This window comes from Temnothorax nylanderi, unplaced genomic scaffold (assembly GCF_030848795.1).
Source record: "Temnothorax nylanderi isolate EJ_2023f unplaced genomic scaffold, tnyl_v1.0 TNYL_tig0025_pilon, whole genome shotgun sequence".
In the NCBI taxonomy this organism is placed as follows: Eukaryota; Metazoa; Arthropoda; class Insecta; order Hymenoptera; family Formicidae; genus Temnothorax; species Temnothorax nylanderi.
The window spans coordinates 274268-288905 of record NW_027249087.1 but is presented as its reverse complement, the minus strand read 5'-3'; the positions used below and the strand labels follow the sequence as shown (position 1 = coordinate 288905).

The 14638-nt window shown below is 47.0% G+C and overlaps 2 protein-coding genes across 7 annotated transcripts in view; one reads left to right on the top strand and one right to left on the bottom strand.

The window, feature by feature from the left end:
- Window positions 1-427: 427 nt before the first annotated feature.
- The window catches only part of Cbl (E3 ubiquitin-protein ligase CBL-B), a 27999-nt gene continuing 13788 nt past the window's right edge, over window positions 428-14638 (top strand). For 2 of the 5 annotated variants that reach the window (XM_071701311.1, XM_071701308.1), the window contains exon 1: window positions 428-1646. In XM_071701311.1, the coding sequence (XP_071557412.1) occupies window positions 1099-1646 (548 nt within the window). In that variant the 5' untranslated portion in view covers window positions 428-1098. The remainder of the gene's footprint in view (window positions 1647-14638) is intronic. The other 3 variants (XM_071701313.1, XM_071701312.1, XM_071701314.1) reach the window with 2 other exon arrangements.
- LOC139769856 (glutathione peroxidase-like 1) overlaps window positions 13604-14638 on the bottom strand; it is a 4670-nt gene continuing 3635 nt past the window's right edge. For both annotated transcript variants that reach the window (XM_071701318.1, XM_071701317.1), the window contains one exon: window positions 13604-14454. In XM_071701318.1, coding sequence (XP_071557419.1) covers window positions 14239-14454 — 216 coding nt within the window. In that variant the 3' untranslated portion in view covers window positions 13604-14238. The remainder of the gene's footprint in view (window positions 14455-14638) is intronic.

The following is a 14638-nucleotide window of genomic DNA, read 5'->3' as shown; positions in this document are numbered from 1 at the left end:
AGAGTTATAAATAGAATGTTACCGAACTATGTATATGTATATCGAAAATAGACGGCGCATAAAATTATAGATAACATCTTATTTTCAATTCTGACGAGAATTTAAAAAAGGGGAATTTCAAAACGAAAATAGACGAGACGCAAACAAACGGAATAAATAGTTGCTTTCCATTTACATCAAAACTCAGATAATTCTCACTTGTGATGTCATTCTGTCTTTATTATTCATTAATTCCCAAAAAGGATAGAACGACGTCACAAGTGAGAATTATCTGAGTTTTGATGTAAATGGAAAGCACCTAATGTTGCTGATACGCGTAACGATTCTAGAGCGTGCGCGACGGCGATTCGAATCGCGCGCCGGTGGGCGCGCATGCGCGCGCCCGCCACGAGCAGCGTCACGGCGCGGGCGGCGGATTCGCCGCGAGTCGGAGTCGTCGGAGACAGCGAACGACCGAACAGCGAGTGGAGCTGGAGCAGCCTCACGGATACGCACGCACGGGGCACGCTCGCACCGCACAGTCGCACGGTCCGTGCAGGTCCGTGTCAGTGTCGTCAGAATCGCCGCGAGTCGAGTCGTCCGCGGAGCTGGAGCATCCGGCTTGGGCTGTCCGGCCCACAGTCGTCGCAGTGACCGAGAAGGGAAGAAAGGAAAAGCGAGCGAGCGAGCGAGAAAGAGAGAGAGAAAGATAAATAGGATGCGGTATCGCGCGAGATTCCGGCGTTGCATCCCGTGTCCGCGGCTTCGCGGGGACGTTGCCGTGGCCGCGGCCGCGTCCCGCTGAGAGCCGAGATATGCGCGGTGTGCCGATCCGTCGCTCCGCAGTGTGTGCGCGCGGGTTAACCTCAAGTACAGCGCGAGTGCTCGCGACCGTCGCCGTCGCCGTCGCCGTCGCCGCGCGACCCAGGTAGGGTGTGAGGTGCCGAATAAAGGAGGAAATAAGGAAGAGAGCGAGTGTATGTTCGGATAGGGGGAGGCGCGCGCGCGCGGGGGGGGATACGAGGAAGAGAGTTGTTCCGCGTATCCAACGGACGCGGAGCGCGGCGCGGCGCGGCGCGGCGCGGAGCGGAGCACGCGTTCACGCACACGTCCGTCAAGATGTCGTCGTCCGGGCACAGCAGCCGCACTCGCGCCGTCCACATCGGCTCGATCTTCCAGAAGCTGCACGGCCGTTTCGCGGACGCGATGACGCCGCCTAAGCTGTCGACCGACAAGCGTACCCTCGACAAGACCTGGAAGCTGATGGACAAGGTGGTGAAGCTGTGCCAGCATCAGCGGATGAACCTCAAGAACTCGCCGCCGTTCATCCTCGACATCCTGCCGGACACGTATCAGCGGCTGCGGCTCATCTACAGCAAGTACGAGGATCGTATGCAGGTGCTGCACAGCAACGAGCACTTCTGCGTGTTCATCAACAACCTGATGCGTAAGTGCAAGCAGGCGATCAAGCTCTTCAAGGAGGGCAAGGAGAAGATGTTCGACGAGACGTCGCACTATCGACGCAACCTGACCAAGCTCAGCCTCGTGTTCAGCCACATGCTGTCCGAGCTGAAGGCCATATTTCCCAACGGGGTGTTCGCCGGCGATCAGTTTCGCATCACCAAGGCGGACGCCGCGGAATTCTGGAGGGAACGCTTCGGGAACAGGTACGTCCCATCTCTCGCCACTTCTTTTTTTCGCCCTCCATTTATTCCCAAGACGCGCGACCTCCGTTTTTCACGGAAAGTCCTCGAGATATCGGGATCGTTCCACGGTCGCGCTGGATGATCCTCGAGAAACAGTGTAGACCTCCGGTCGTAAGGTTACAAATTTCCTACTTTCAGTTCCTGGTCTCGCGAAAAATCGCGCTGTACTTTTAGCCAAGAATTCTACAGAAACTCGTATCTCCCGTAGGACACATTTTAGAGATTTAGACTAAAACGTTAGAGATTTAAATAAGTAAGAAAGAGGACACGGAGCCCAACAGAGTGTCCGTGTCGTAATATTTAATTAAAAGTTAGAGATTTAGAGACTAGAAGCGTTTCCCGATTGCTGTAGAAAAAAATTAGAAGACAAAACCTAAAAAAACGGAACACCTTAGCCCTGGGCAGGCCTTTGCTAGGCGAGTCACAAAGTCGTAGAACAGCTCTCTTTGAAGTAATCGTCGAGGGGAACCTGATACGGCACGCTAAAGAAGAGATTCAGAATTCTAGGATTGTTAGACGCGAAAAATGATACTTCTTGCTTTGACAAACGCTGTTAATCTTTTTGTAACTCGGCTTCTAGGGTCAAAGGATCTGAAGGCCACGTTGCATTTTTCGGGGGGGGGGGGGGGGGGGAAGAATAATTCATTTCCTGCGACAGATTTTGCGGCACGGCGTTTAAAAATTCCGAGAATTGTTAAACTTGAAGAATGACACTTCTGTCTTTCGCAGGCATTGTCAATTTTGGTACAATTTGGCTCCTGAGATCGAAGGATCGAAGATTTTTAATCAGGACTTTAATTGGAACTCGAGAAAAGTTCATTCTCATCGCGGCAAGTTTTGGAGTACAAATTGGAGTAACGATCGCGAAATTTGAAGATTATCAAACTTGGAAGGTATAAATAATTTCAACCTTGACATTTTATATAAATATTGTTTCACATTTTAAATTAAAGTCCATCAATCAATTTTCCAGAAAAGTCGAGTAATCTCCCACGGAGAGATCTTAAAATCCGAAGATTATCTTGTTTGGGAAGATGATACACACACACACAACACACACGCGCGCGCGCGCGCACGCGCGCGCACCCACGCACACTTTTATCTTTCGCAAACACTCTTAACTTTCATACATCGCGTTTGTCCGTGAGGGTCGCGACGGATCCAAAGTTTCCACTACGTTCATTCATCTGTTTCATCGAGCTGCGACGCGACGGAGCGCTCGATTCCGAATTTCTGAAAATTCCATTTTCGTCGCCGGGCTATAAAAATCCCCGATATTAGAATTCCGAGGGGAATAGAGAGAACTTTTGTGTTTCAATATTTTACAAACGCTGCCAATTCTTGCCTTAAGTCTCGGATTCCTCGACTGTCCGAAACTTTGGCTCTTCGCAACTTTGCGAAGAGCCTATCGTCGGAATTAAAAAAAAAAAGAAAAAAAAAGTTCATCGACTTCCCTAAGAGAGAAAGGGAGAACTTCGGAAAGAGATTTATAAAGCTCTTTCGGAATTAGCGCGGCGATGCCTCTGCCTCGAGGCCGGTAAACTTTCCCGAACTCTACTCTAAAGGATTTGAGGATACAGTACGGTTCGATATCGTGTTATTCGGGCATCGTGGGTTTTCTGGATACACGTCGCGTATGCTTCATCGTAACAAATTTAAGTATCGACTTGACGTCGACGGTGACGAAACTCTCCTTGGGGAGGGAACCCGATTCGGGGAGAACAACGGCAACGTCTCTCTCTCTCTCTCTCGCTCTCTCTCGCGCGTCAAGTAAACAGATCCTCCGGTGAAATATTACGCTCGCGCTTAGCTCACGGCCCCCTTTCTTCCCCTCCTCCCCCCTCCGACCTCTCATCCGCTTCCTTGCCCCGCTTTCGTCCATTTCCGATCGTGCCGATCCGCGGGGGATGACACCTGACCGTCCACGTGTTCGCGGGACGCTGGACCTTCTCCGGGGTGAACGTGCGTAAAAACAAATAATAAAGGCGCGCAAAGCGGAGCTCGCACGTGCGCACACCTAACCTAAAAATCACGCACGTCGCCGCGCGGGGCGCGAGGAGGAGGGGGGAGGCGGCCACAAACGTGCAGGAAGGGCGGCGAGGGGGGGGGGGAGGGGGAGGTATATAGAAGGAGGAACAGGGAGCCCGCGGTTGGCGAGCGAGCGAGACGACACCGGACGTCTATCGTTGATATTGACATTATTATCGTGCACCGAAAAGCGGGACATGTGTGTCGGCACTGTCGGCTCGTGTGCAACCGTGGGTTCTCTATAGAGAATGCGTTTTATCGACCGGAAGTCGGGCGGCGCGCAAGGTGGTGGTGTATCGGGAACTTTGCGCGCGCGAGGAAAAGAGAGAAAGAGAGAAGCGTACATATTTCATTCTGGGGCAAGTCCTCCGAGAATATAATACGATCGCAATGATATATTAACGTAACATAATTGGTAGAATTCTGGCTCTCCTTCAAAGAGAGCTTTATGGAGTATCCGAAAGCTACAGTCTTAGAATGAATTCTGACGATCAAGCGCGAGATATCGGGAGATCCATCTTCGTGTCCTTGCCATTAGTTGTAGCTCTATTTTAATCGTCTAAATTTCTCAATCTCGGAAGAATCAAAACGGAAATCAATTTTTATCGTCTTCTTACAATTTTGCTATTTTCAATCATATCCACGGATCACGTTTATAACAGGCGGGAATTAAAATTCCAGGAAAGCCCGAAAGCGCCCGATTAAAAGTTTAGTAACGCTCAGCTGCTTCCAGCGTAGCTCGAAAATTCCTCCCGATATTCTCGGTCGGAGGAAACGGGAGAAAAACCTATGGAAGCTGCACTTCTGTATTATGTAAGAGCCCGTCCGGGTATCATTTCGCGAGCGTCGGTGTTATACTTTCGTGAAGCCGGAGGAGGAGCCGCGCCGCCGCCGCTCTGACGTCAATCGCGTGTGCTTGACCCGCGACGACGTCGCGATTTAATGCATTCGGCGGTAATAAACGAAGAATGCTTTATCCGGTTGGTCGGACTCGCATTTACTCGTCGGCGGCGAACTGTCGTCGCGCTGTTTCACGCGCGCGCGCGCGCGCGCACATGCATACCTACGCGCACGCACACGCGTACGCGCACGGGGGACAAAGGCGGGTTCCCTCCCTCCTATTTCCCCCTTGTGTGTCGTGTCGCGATGAAACGGTAAACGCACTCTCGGCCGCGCGGTGTATGCGGACGCGCGCGCGAGCCGGGAAATAGCAGATACCGCTGCATTAGCATAAAACAACTTCCGGCGTGACGATTCCGCCGGTTCCTGGAGCGACGCAGGAGTCAGCGGGCTACGACACGTCCAGTCATGTTTCCGGACTCGGGGAAACCGTTACCGCCTTGTCGTTACCGATGTTCAACGGACGACGCCGTTTATCGTCGTCGTAGCCCCGCGGATATCTTGGGAGATGAATGAAGGGGGCCCTTCGCGCCTGCGCGATCTTTTCAGAGCGAAAATGACCTCGTTTAACTCTGCCGACGACCTCTTTATCGCCACTCTAGAAGTTGACAATCAATTTGGTGACTATATCATACTTATTGTAATAGATGTATTACAATTGAGATTTGAAGGCTGCGATGTCAAGGATATCGAATTACTTATCTGTAAGTATATAGGATGAGGTTGGCATCCGCGGATGAAATCGTGATTTGAAATTAGGAGACGCGACGACCCATGCTGAACCGGGTATACTTTTGGACATCTTATAAAACGTTTAAAATAGCATCGGATCTCTCTCTCTCTCTCTCTCTCTCTCTCTCTCTCTTTCTATTTTCGTTATGGCGGCCGAAGGCTAATTTTCTATCGATTCCATAGCCTGGCATAGCATCACCGCCCACCGGAGTCGAGGGTTAGCACAATGGAGTATTAATAGAGTGTCAGCCGCAGGACATGAAAGAAAAAAAGGATAATAAAGCTCGTAGGATTACTTGTTGAACGTGACTCCCAAATCATTTGCCAATGTTTATTTCTCGCTATAGTCGCTCAGCCGCGACTAGCCTTCCCCCATTTAATTCTTGCAAGTCCCGTGATTCCGACGAAAGATTACCCGACGAGGAAATACCCGAATTCAGCCGTCCGCAATTGATCATTTTAATCACTGTTCCACGTATGTGACTAACGACATAGAGATTCGCTATCTAACAGTTTCTAGCGTTAAATATACACATATTTCTGTTGAAAAGAAAAGGGAGACACCCCGTTTATGCCTTGATGTTTCTAAATTGCAAGCGACCAAAATTCTCGCATTCCAATTTCCCTCTCGAGGCGCGCCTTCTTCACGATCGCATTGGCACATGCACTTGCATGCACTTCTCGATCCGCGGGAGGGAGGAGGAGGAGGAGGAGGGCTCACACACCTTACGCGCGAGTCCACTTCCGGTGTACGTGCGCGCGCTACATCCGGCGACCTTGCGGCCGCCCGCCCGCGCGATCGTCCCCGATACGGTATCGACCGTTATCGTCACCCGCGGACGCGCTCTTACGGAATTAATGGGAAAATGTCGCGGACCCCGCCTCGCCTCTCGTCGCGTCGTTGCATCGCGGCCGCGTGGCACAGCGACGGCGGCGGCGGCGGCGGCGGTGACTTATGTGTCGGCCGGTATATAAATAAACGGCCGAGCGGGAGAGACGAGTCAATTCATGAATGACCGTTTGCCCGGCGCGGGCGCGGACGCGGACGCGGACGCGGACGCGGCGGCGCGGCGCGGCGCGGCGCACGTCGCTCGTATTTCGTTGCACGCGCTCTCACTCGCGACGCTCGCTTCGTCGGAACGTCGAACTTTGAACATGCGCGTCGATATCGGTACGTCCCGCGTACGTCCACCCGCGTCAACCGCGGGCCTCTCGCAATCTGCCTCCTCCTCCCGAGGACGCCGCCGATCCCTTTTCCGCGACCTCTCCGTTAACTTTCGGCGATAAATCTCGAGCAACCGGAGTCGTCTTCCGCGCGATTTCTTTCGTACCCGCGTATCTCTCGTTCCGTGCACTTTCTGGCGTAAAGGTTTATTGAGTCTCTGACTGATTAAAAATTGTCGCACTTGTTTTTGTTTTCTTTTTAATAATCGTGTCCGAACGCAGTAATCTTACATGCGCACATCGCCGTTTCTTTCATTCATAAAGAGATGTTAGTATTACTTTTTAAAGTATTACTTTTTAAAGTTAATGAAATGACAACATTGCGCTTCATAATTTGTAAAGTAATATCTTCTTTACCTTTATTCCTTCCAATTTCAATAAAGTACGGCACAATAATGTTGTAATTTATTAGTGCTTAGGGAAAAGAGAGAAGCAGGAGAAATCATTATTTATAGCTTTAGTATACGCATAAAGCACTGGTTCGTTATTTCTCCCTGGGCATTAATTAAACGCAGTAAATAATTGTAAGAATAGTTGCAGTGTACCATTGTGATATACTGTTTCTGACAATGAGTAATACTTAAAGGGGAACAAAAACTCCTTGTTTTATTATTCATAAAGATATAAATAATTCCACGCTTTATAGAATTTATAACGATGCGTGAAAAAAATTCACTATTCAAACACGATTACGTAAAAACCGGGATAACGACAATCTTTCTGCGGAATAAATTCCGCTTCTACGCCCTGAAATGCATAAAATATAAAGGTTAAGCAAACCAGTGAAAAGACCTCCATACACGTTGGAAAAATTGATTTTCTTAATCCTTAACTTTTATTATATTATCAAAGTGTCGCGCGAAAACCTTCGATAAAAAACTGGGAGGATCCCAAATGTTATCACTATACAAAATATAAAAGATAACACATTTTAGTCATGTACACGAATGTGTACTTAATTTATTTTGCTTACCTTAAGAACGAAGGAAAATACAGTATTAATCGCAGTTTTTTTCCCTTTTAGAAACGCGCTCTATTTAGAAACGTGCCTTATTTAGAATCTAGCGTAATGTTTTCTCTGTCGGAGAACGGTCTGGCATTTCGCAACGTGTAGTTCACAACATATAGGATGCGGACGATTGCAGCGCGATTAGCATGCGGCGAGCCGCCTCGATTACGCCGATGCGCGAACCTTCAGTTTCCGGTCAAATGATCCGCGAACATCCGGTCCCCGGCGTGTGCGTACACAATGCCGGCTCTTTTAAGCTTGCGAGCAACACGTACAGCTCGTGACAGTGTCGTAACTAACCGGGCACGTCCCCCGGGATCGCGCCAAGTTTTATCTTCCGGTCCGACCAACAACACAAATGGGGGTCCGACAGAGAAGTGTCATTCGCAATTAAACGCGGTACGCGAGTCATCATTCACGAAAGAGTCCAGCAATTTGGTCTATTTACAATGTAATAGAATAATAGATAATGATAAAAATTACTCATCTTTTAATATTTTATTAAAATATTAATCTCCCGAAGGGAAGAGAGCAGACGTTTAGCCTGTAAATGGCATTTTTTTATTTTCAGATTTTATTTTTATGGGGGGATTAATTAAAAAGGACGCGCTTGATTTTTTTCTAATAAAAACTCTCTCTCTCTCTCTCTCTCTCTCTCTCTCTTCGTATCATACCTTCTTTATCCCCATCCCTCCCTCTTGTTGCGTTTAAACTTATATCACGGACTTATACTTACACGTGGTGCTCGCTAAGATTCAAGCTTCTATATTGCTTCTCTATATTTTATACAAAAAGTAATAAGATTTGAAAAATTTTATTAAAGTTTTTATCAAAATAAAGAAAATTACAGTACATAAAAGTGTCAAAAATTTTGTATGCGGGTGTAATAAAAGTTTCTAAAAAATTTTTAAGCAAAAAAACACTTAAGAAAGTTGCTGAGCTCTCTTGTTTTTTTTCTCTTTTTTCTCTGAGTTGTCGCCAAACTCTCTCCGATTTGATATTAAGATACTTTTTAATCTGACAGATTAAATTGTGTACGGTAAAATCTAAACTTTGTTTAGCGTCGCAGCTCCAGGTGCGTTACAGCTGATATTAATTGGACGCAGTTCTGCAATGCGGAACCAACTCCGAAACCGTACTTTTCCGCTAGAGCAAATTTCGCGGAAACATTAGAAACAAAATTCTACGCCAACGTTATATCTCAGAAATAATGACCCAACTACAGTCCTCCGCAAATACAATTCTATGTGTTATATGCGTTTTTTAGAAAAACCCTTGTCCACAATACAGAACTAAAAATAACGAAAATGGCTTGGTTTCCTTATTGCACAACTGCATCCAATTACAACTTGCAAAATCCCCGGATTTTATAAGTTTCATATTTTATAGTGTCTCATATTTAAATATTTTATATCTTCTCAAGACTCTATCATTACGTATACGCGAGTCACTTGACATTCAAATCCCCGCTGTATGACAATTACAACGATTGTAGTCATTCCGACTGCAAAGCCAAATGCGCAAAATATTGAATTTCTAAACAGAGAAATGTGTGTGTGAGTTTAGTTTTCTACGGTTATGAATACAGAGAAAAACTGACGTACAAGTTGATTGTCGATAAGATCAGATCGGCTGATTTACGCGGTGTGAGAAATTCTCACTGATAATCCGATCTCTCGCCGACGATCTCGATCACCTTCGTCCCGAATCTTCATCTCGAGAGGACACGCGAGGGGAGGGGGAATTTGAGATCCCGAGACAGATCGGAGAGGCCTCCGTCACGCCGGTCACGCGGTCGTACATCACGCACGCGTATGTCGGTATTGTCGGTGCGACCGTCGAAAGGCGGTCGCGGCCTGTAGTGGTCAGTCTCTTCCCCACCCCCCTTCCCCACCCCCTCCCTACCCTGCCCTACCCGTTCGGCGAGTTAAGCTCACATCCGCACGTGAGTCGAAGCGGAAGGAAGGGGACGTGACGTCGCGATTAAGGCGAATTAAAACGAGCGGAGTCGCATGAATCGGCGCTCCCGGAGCGGAGCTGCGGGTAGGAGAGGGGGGGGGGAAGAGGGCCGCTCTCGCCGGCCCACGTTTATCGGCGGGAGGTTAGGTTAGGTTTCCTCGAGAGATCGAGCCGGTTAGGCGTCATCATGCGCGCGACGGAAGTTGCGTCGACTCGCGCCTCTCCCGCCTCTTCCTAAGTTTTTTTGGAGCTGAATTCTCTTTTTTTTAGAAAGAGTAGGGAAGTACGTTCACGGTGATCCAGGTACCAACACTGATAGGTTTCTTAATCGATTCGTTAGCTTTTTTTTCCTTTCTCTTCGTCAACTTTGGCTTGATTTTTAACGGAGCAAGTATCTCGTTAAAAAAAAAATCTCTTTGATTTGAAGTTCAATACAAATTCCTCCTCCTTCTCTCTACAACACGTGTACCTGGATCGTCCCGAGGTGACGTTCGCTTATTGTCTCTCGCATATACGAAGACAAACCTCGTTAGAGCAACGACATTTATGTGCGACGATATCGGAAATGTCAGACCGGAAATAATCCCGAGGAAAACGCGTTCGATCGGATACGCCGATAACGCTGTCTCTAACGGGGACACCATTGTCGTCGCCGTCGTTGCCGCCGTCGAGAGAGAGAGAGACGAAGGGAGAGGCAAAGGGGGAGGGAGGAGGGAGGAGGTGCTCGTGTCAGAGGTTCACGCGAGCATGCAGAACCTTTTGAACGGACGCAGCATCCTTGAAACATAATTCCAGCCGTTCCACTGACATTTTCCGCGGATGTATTTTTACTGCGCATTGCGTAATTGTATCTGGATCTTACGCGGGAGAAGGATCCTGTCGCCGCCGCCGCCGCCGCCGCCGTAGAGTGGGAGACAGGGGCAAGGGGAGGACTCGTATACGCCGGCGTGGGCGGAAAAGGGTTAAAGTTGAAATTAGATGCCTTTGACGGCTGAACTTTGCTGATAAACTCGTTCGCGCCGATATACGACCGATAATACCGATATACATGTACGATGGCATACGTTCATGGAACCTGGCTGCCACCTCCGCGAGGCGGAGCGTTAAACGCTCCGTTGATGTTGACGACGTCAACATTAGCCCTTACGGGCGATAAATGACAATTCAGGGGCTCCTTTACGTCACACCGCTATCGATCAATCCCTCACGTCCTTCGCGCGGCACGGCACGGCACAGCACGGCACGGCATGGCTTCGGCGGCGAAGGCGAGTGAATTAAACGGAGTTAATAGAAATCCGTATTGTGCCCTTCGTTTCCCTTTGCGATTCTCCTTTCTTCGCGGTCGCTTTCAAAGTTAAGCCCCGGCTTTCGGCAATCACGACAAAATGAAATGAAGAACGACGTCGAATAGACCGACCGTCGTTTTCCATTTTATCTCGTCACGATTGAGGGTTTCCAGCAGTTTGGGGGTTTGATTTTATAAGCTTGACCGAAATTTTTATGTCTTCTCATTTCGATCGGCATTTGGGAATTAGGACGGAATCCCGGCAGTATGAATACAAGACGTGTCTTTTGTTTTCTATCTGCATTTCGACGTTTAATTACGTCGCCGTGCGACAGAGCAGCTGAGGTTCCAGGAGGGATGGGGGGGATAATTCAAGTAACTTTTTATTCATGGTCAGAGGGAAAGCGCTTGTCATTGACAGTCCTGGGAAATGACGTGAGCTCTCCGTGACGTCATTCACTTATATAAAACTGGCGCGGCCGCTATAAATGTCCCTCTTGGTACCCTATAACTTTTACTTAAACCATCCTTTTTTTCTTTTTTTTTCTCTAAAATCGATACACACTTCAAGAGAAAGAGATTAATCTGCCACGCTTTATGCGGGCCTCGCCCCGCACATGTGGGCTCGGCCTCCTAGTCTTGCCTATACTTTCTCAACCTTCAAAGGTCTCCCCCGATGACATATTGAGCCTGCTTGGATTCCCCATAAATGCTCGGAACCTTTCCCCGCTTCTGTTATATCATCTCGTTTACGTGCCCCCGTGGAGACCTGATAACCAAGATACGGTGTCACGAGAAAGAGGAAAGAGAGAGAGAGAGAGAGAGTTTCGGGCTGTCGAACGAACAACTTGGAAGTCAGTCAATCATTTTTTTATACGCGTGACATGCAATCGAAGAAAATAAATCCCGCAATTTCGTCATATTGTTTGTTTTAGTTACGGACATTCTCTCTTCTGCGTATAGAAATTTCATTCCGCTTATTTTCAGTAGAGTTTTTACAGCTATAGATGTCTAATAGTACCCGACCGACGATCCCGAGAGAGATTGACTTACGAGCGAATTGATTTCATTTCCAATGAAAAATTTCCAATAGAAGGAACGGAGAGAGAGCGAATGAATTTATCGTTTTCCTTTTCTCCTATTTATTCGCGAGGCCATAGGGGAGGCTATTTCAGCGTGGCACTGACGTTAAATAATCGAGACGTGGCGCAAAAAAATTTTTTTCCCTTCCCGGTCGTCGGGCGCGCGAGGGTGGAATTTCGACCCGCGGCGCGGTGTGGAATGAGACGTCACGTTCGGAAGCGATGACGTCGGGAAAGCGACGTTCTATGAATGGAGGCGAAGCCTCGGGGGATCAAGTCGGCAGGCAAGGACGACTAATTATAGCGTTAGCGTCTCTCTAACGTCGTTTTGTACATTAACCATGTGCACCGTCACGCACACGTGCGTACGCGCGTGTATTACGGCGCGCCTGTGGTAACCGAGATTATGATCGGGCACGATCCATTTTGATCGTCGTCGTCGTCGTCGTCACCGTCATCATCGCCGTCGTCGGTGCGGGGATGCGAATTCAGGACGGCGAACGTGCGTCACGCTTACCCTTGTCCTGCTGTCGGCACACCTGTGTATGTGTGTGTGTGTGTGTATGTCAATGTGTGTACGGGCATCTCACACAACATCCACCGACAAATTACCGCGAGAGGAACACTCCCCGGGCTCGATACTCGGCAGATAAATCGGACACGAGCGTGATGTACGCGCGAGTTCCTCCCACTCGGAACGTCCGATCTCAATTTTAACGACTTTTCGATACGTCGGTGATAAGTATCTCGCCGACCGTGGAGCCTGGAACGGCTGGAACTAATGCTCCGAGGCTTTCGAATTATCCGACGTGATTCGGATTACGAAGGTAGATTGGATTTGGCTGTTTAAACGAGAAGCTTCCCTTCCCTGGGGGGAAACCCTTTTCAATAGGGACTGCTAATACTCCGGCGTTTTAAATAGATAAGAGATAGGGCGAGTCTCACAAATTGGTTGGAAAATCTCCCAGTAAAATCATGGTCCGCGATACACAGCGAGGCACAATTATCTCTCTCGTGCTTGACAGTAGGGAACGACAAAACGTTATCGAAATTAGGACACAAAAATGAAAAGAATTGGAAAGAGGAAATGTGGCACATCTTCCAGAGTAATCTAAACGATAAATTGTCCCGCGCCGCATCATGCGGGAACGCTTGGAAAGGCCCAATTAAGCTAAAAGTATAGTGTTGCCGCTGACACCGTAAACAGACAAGGTCGCCGAACAAGCGTAAACGCCGCGTGAAAGTGACCGCCGTCGCTAATTATCGCGACGAAAGAGGAGTGGGCGTGTATGCGCGTGAGTGAAATTACATTCATTCACGTTGGCGTTACTATTGTGACAGTTGAACAAATGTATCGGCTTACGTTTCATTCCCCTCGGGGACGCGCCAGTTCGAAGTTTCCAAATTAATTAATAGCAATTCCGCGTTTCTCAAGCGTGCACTTCAACCGAGTCGGAATTTAACATCGATTTTGACCCCCTTTGACGCGCAACATGCAATTTCCGCGTTATACAAGAATTGTAAAGCCGAAAATAATGCGAATGTGAGCCAGCGATTGTCCCGTGCCGACAAAACGAGATTTGTATCGGAGCTTCGTCTTCCTTCCCGGGTCGCAAATATATCGTAATTTATCATTTAGATATATTTTTGCAATTTTCGAAATGTAGCTTGTGTTTGGGAGTTTTTAAATAAGCGTGTATCCATGAAACAGTTTTATTTACTTCTTACACCATTGTAAAATAGCTTTATGTTATAACAAGATATTTCGGATTTAAGTCTAATCATCTAATATCTTAGTACCTTTACTAACATGATGCCAAACATAGCACACATGTCGAAATCGTAATTTTGCCGGTACAAACCTGTGTAGATAATAATTGATGCTAATTATTATAGGAGAGAGAGATGAAGAACAAGAGACAAAATTAATATCAGTGATGTAATTTAGTAGTAAGTGGTATACATAGAAGCAAAGCTAATATTAAATTTGAGGATTTGTCTTAAATAGAACTTTTATGAATGTATAAAGATAAGGAATGTGCAAATATATACGTAATATTGATTTCCAGTTAAACAATTCATAATCACATTACATCATGTTACGTATAATATAAAATATATGCATACCTGTGTAAATACCTCGAAAAAGTACTCAAAAATAGCTTGTTGTAATGTATAAGAGGGAAAAAAATATGTTTTTATATTTAGATATATACGCACGCAGAGATATCGAAAATCTACTCATACATTATGGATAAATTTTAAAATCCAACATTTAATTCATGCCAACTACAAGGAATATCTACCTTAGAAAATCATATGAAAAGAAACGATTTAAAAATATTTTTCGAGTGAACTCTTCAGCTTGTGGGGATCCACATTAGGGCCGTGTCGTTCGACGACCTTGCCCTCCTTATTGACGATGAACTTGGTGAAGTTCCATTTTATGAAGTTACCTAGCAGGCCACCTTGTTCTTTCTTCAGATATGACCACAGAGGATGCGTATTATTTCCGTTCACGTCGATTTTCTCGAACAAATCAAATTTTACCTGTGGAAAATATCGAGTACATAAATATTAGTTCATTTCTCAAGGAAGGCAAGCGATTTTTGTCTGCGTTCACAATATAAACTCTATCGTCGTTGCTCTCAATATACAATTACAAAATATTATACTATTAAATTTTCTTTTTTAGTCAAATAGAATAACATTTTTCTTAGTCAGATAAATTCCG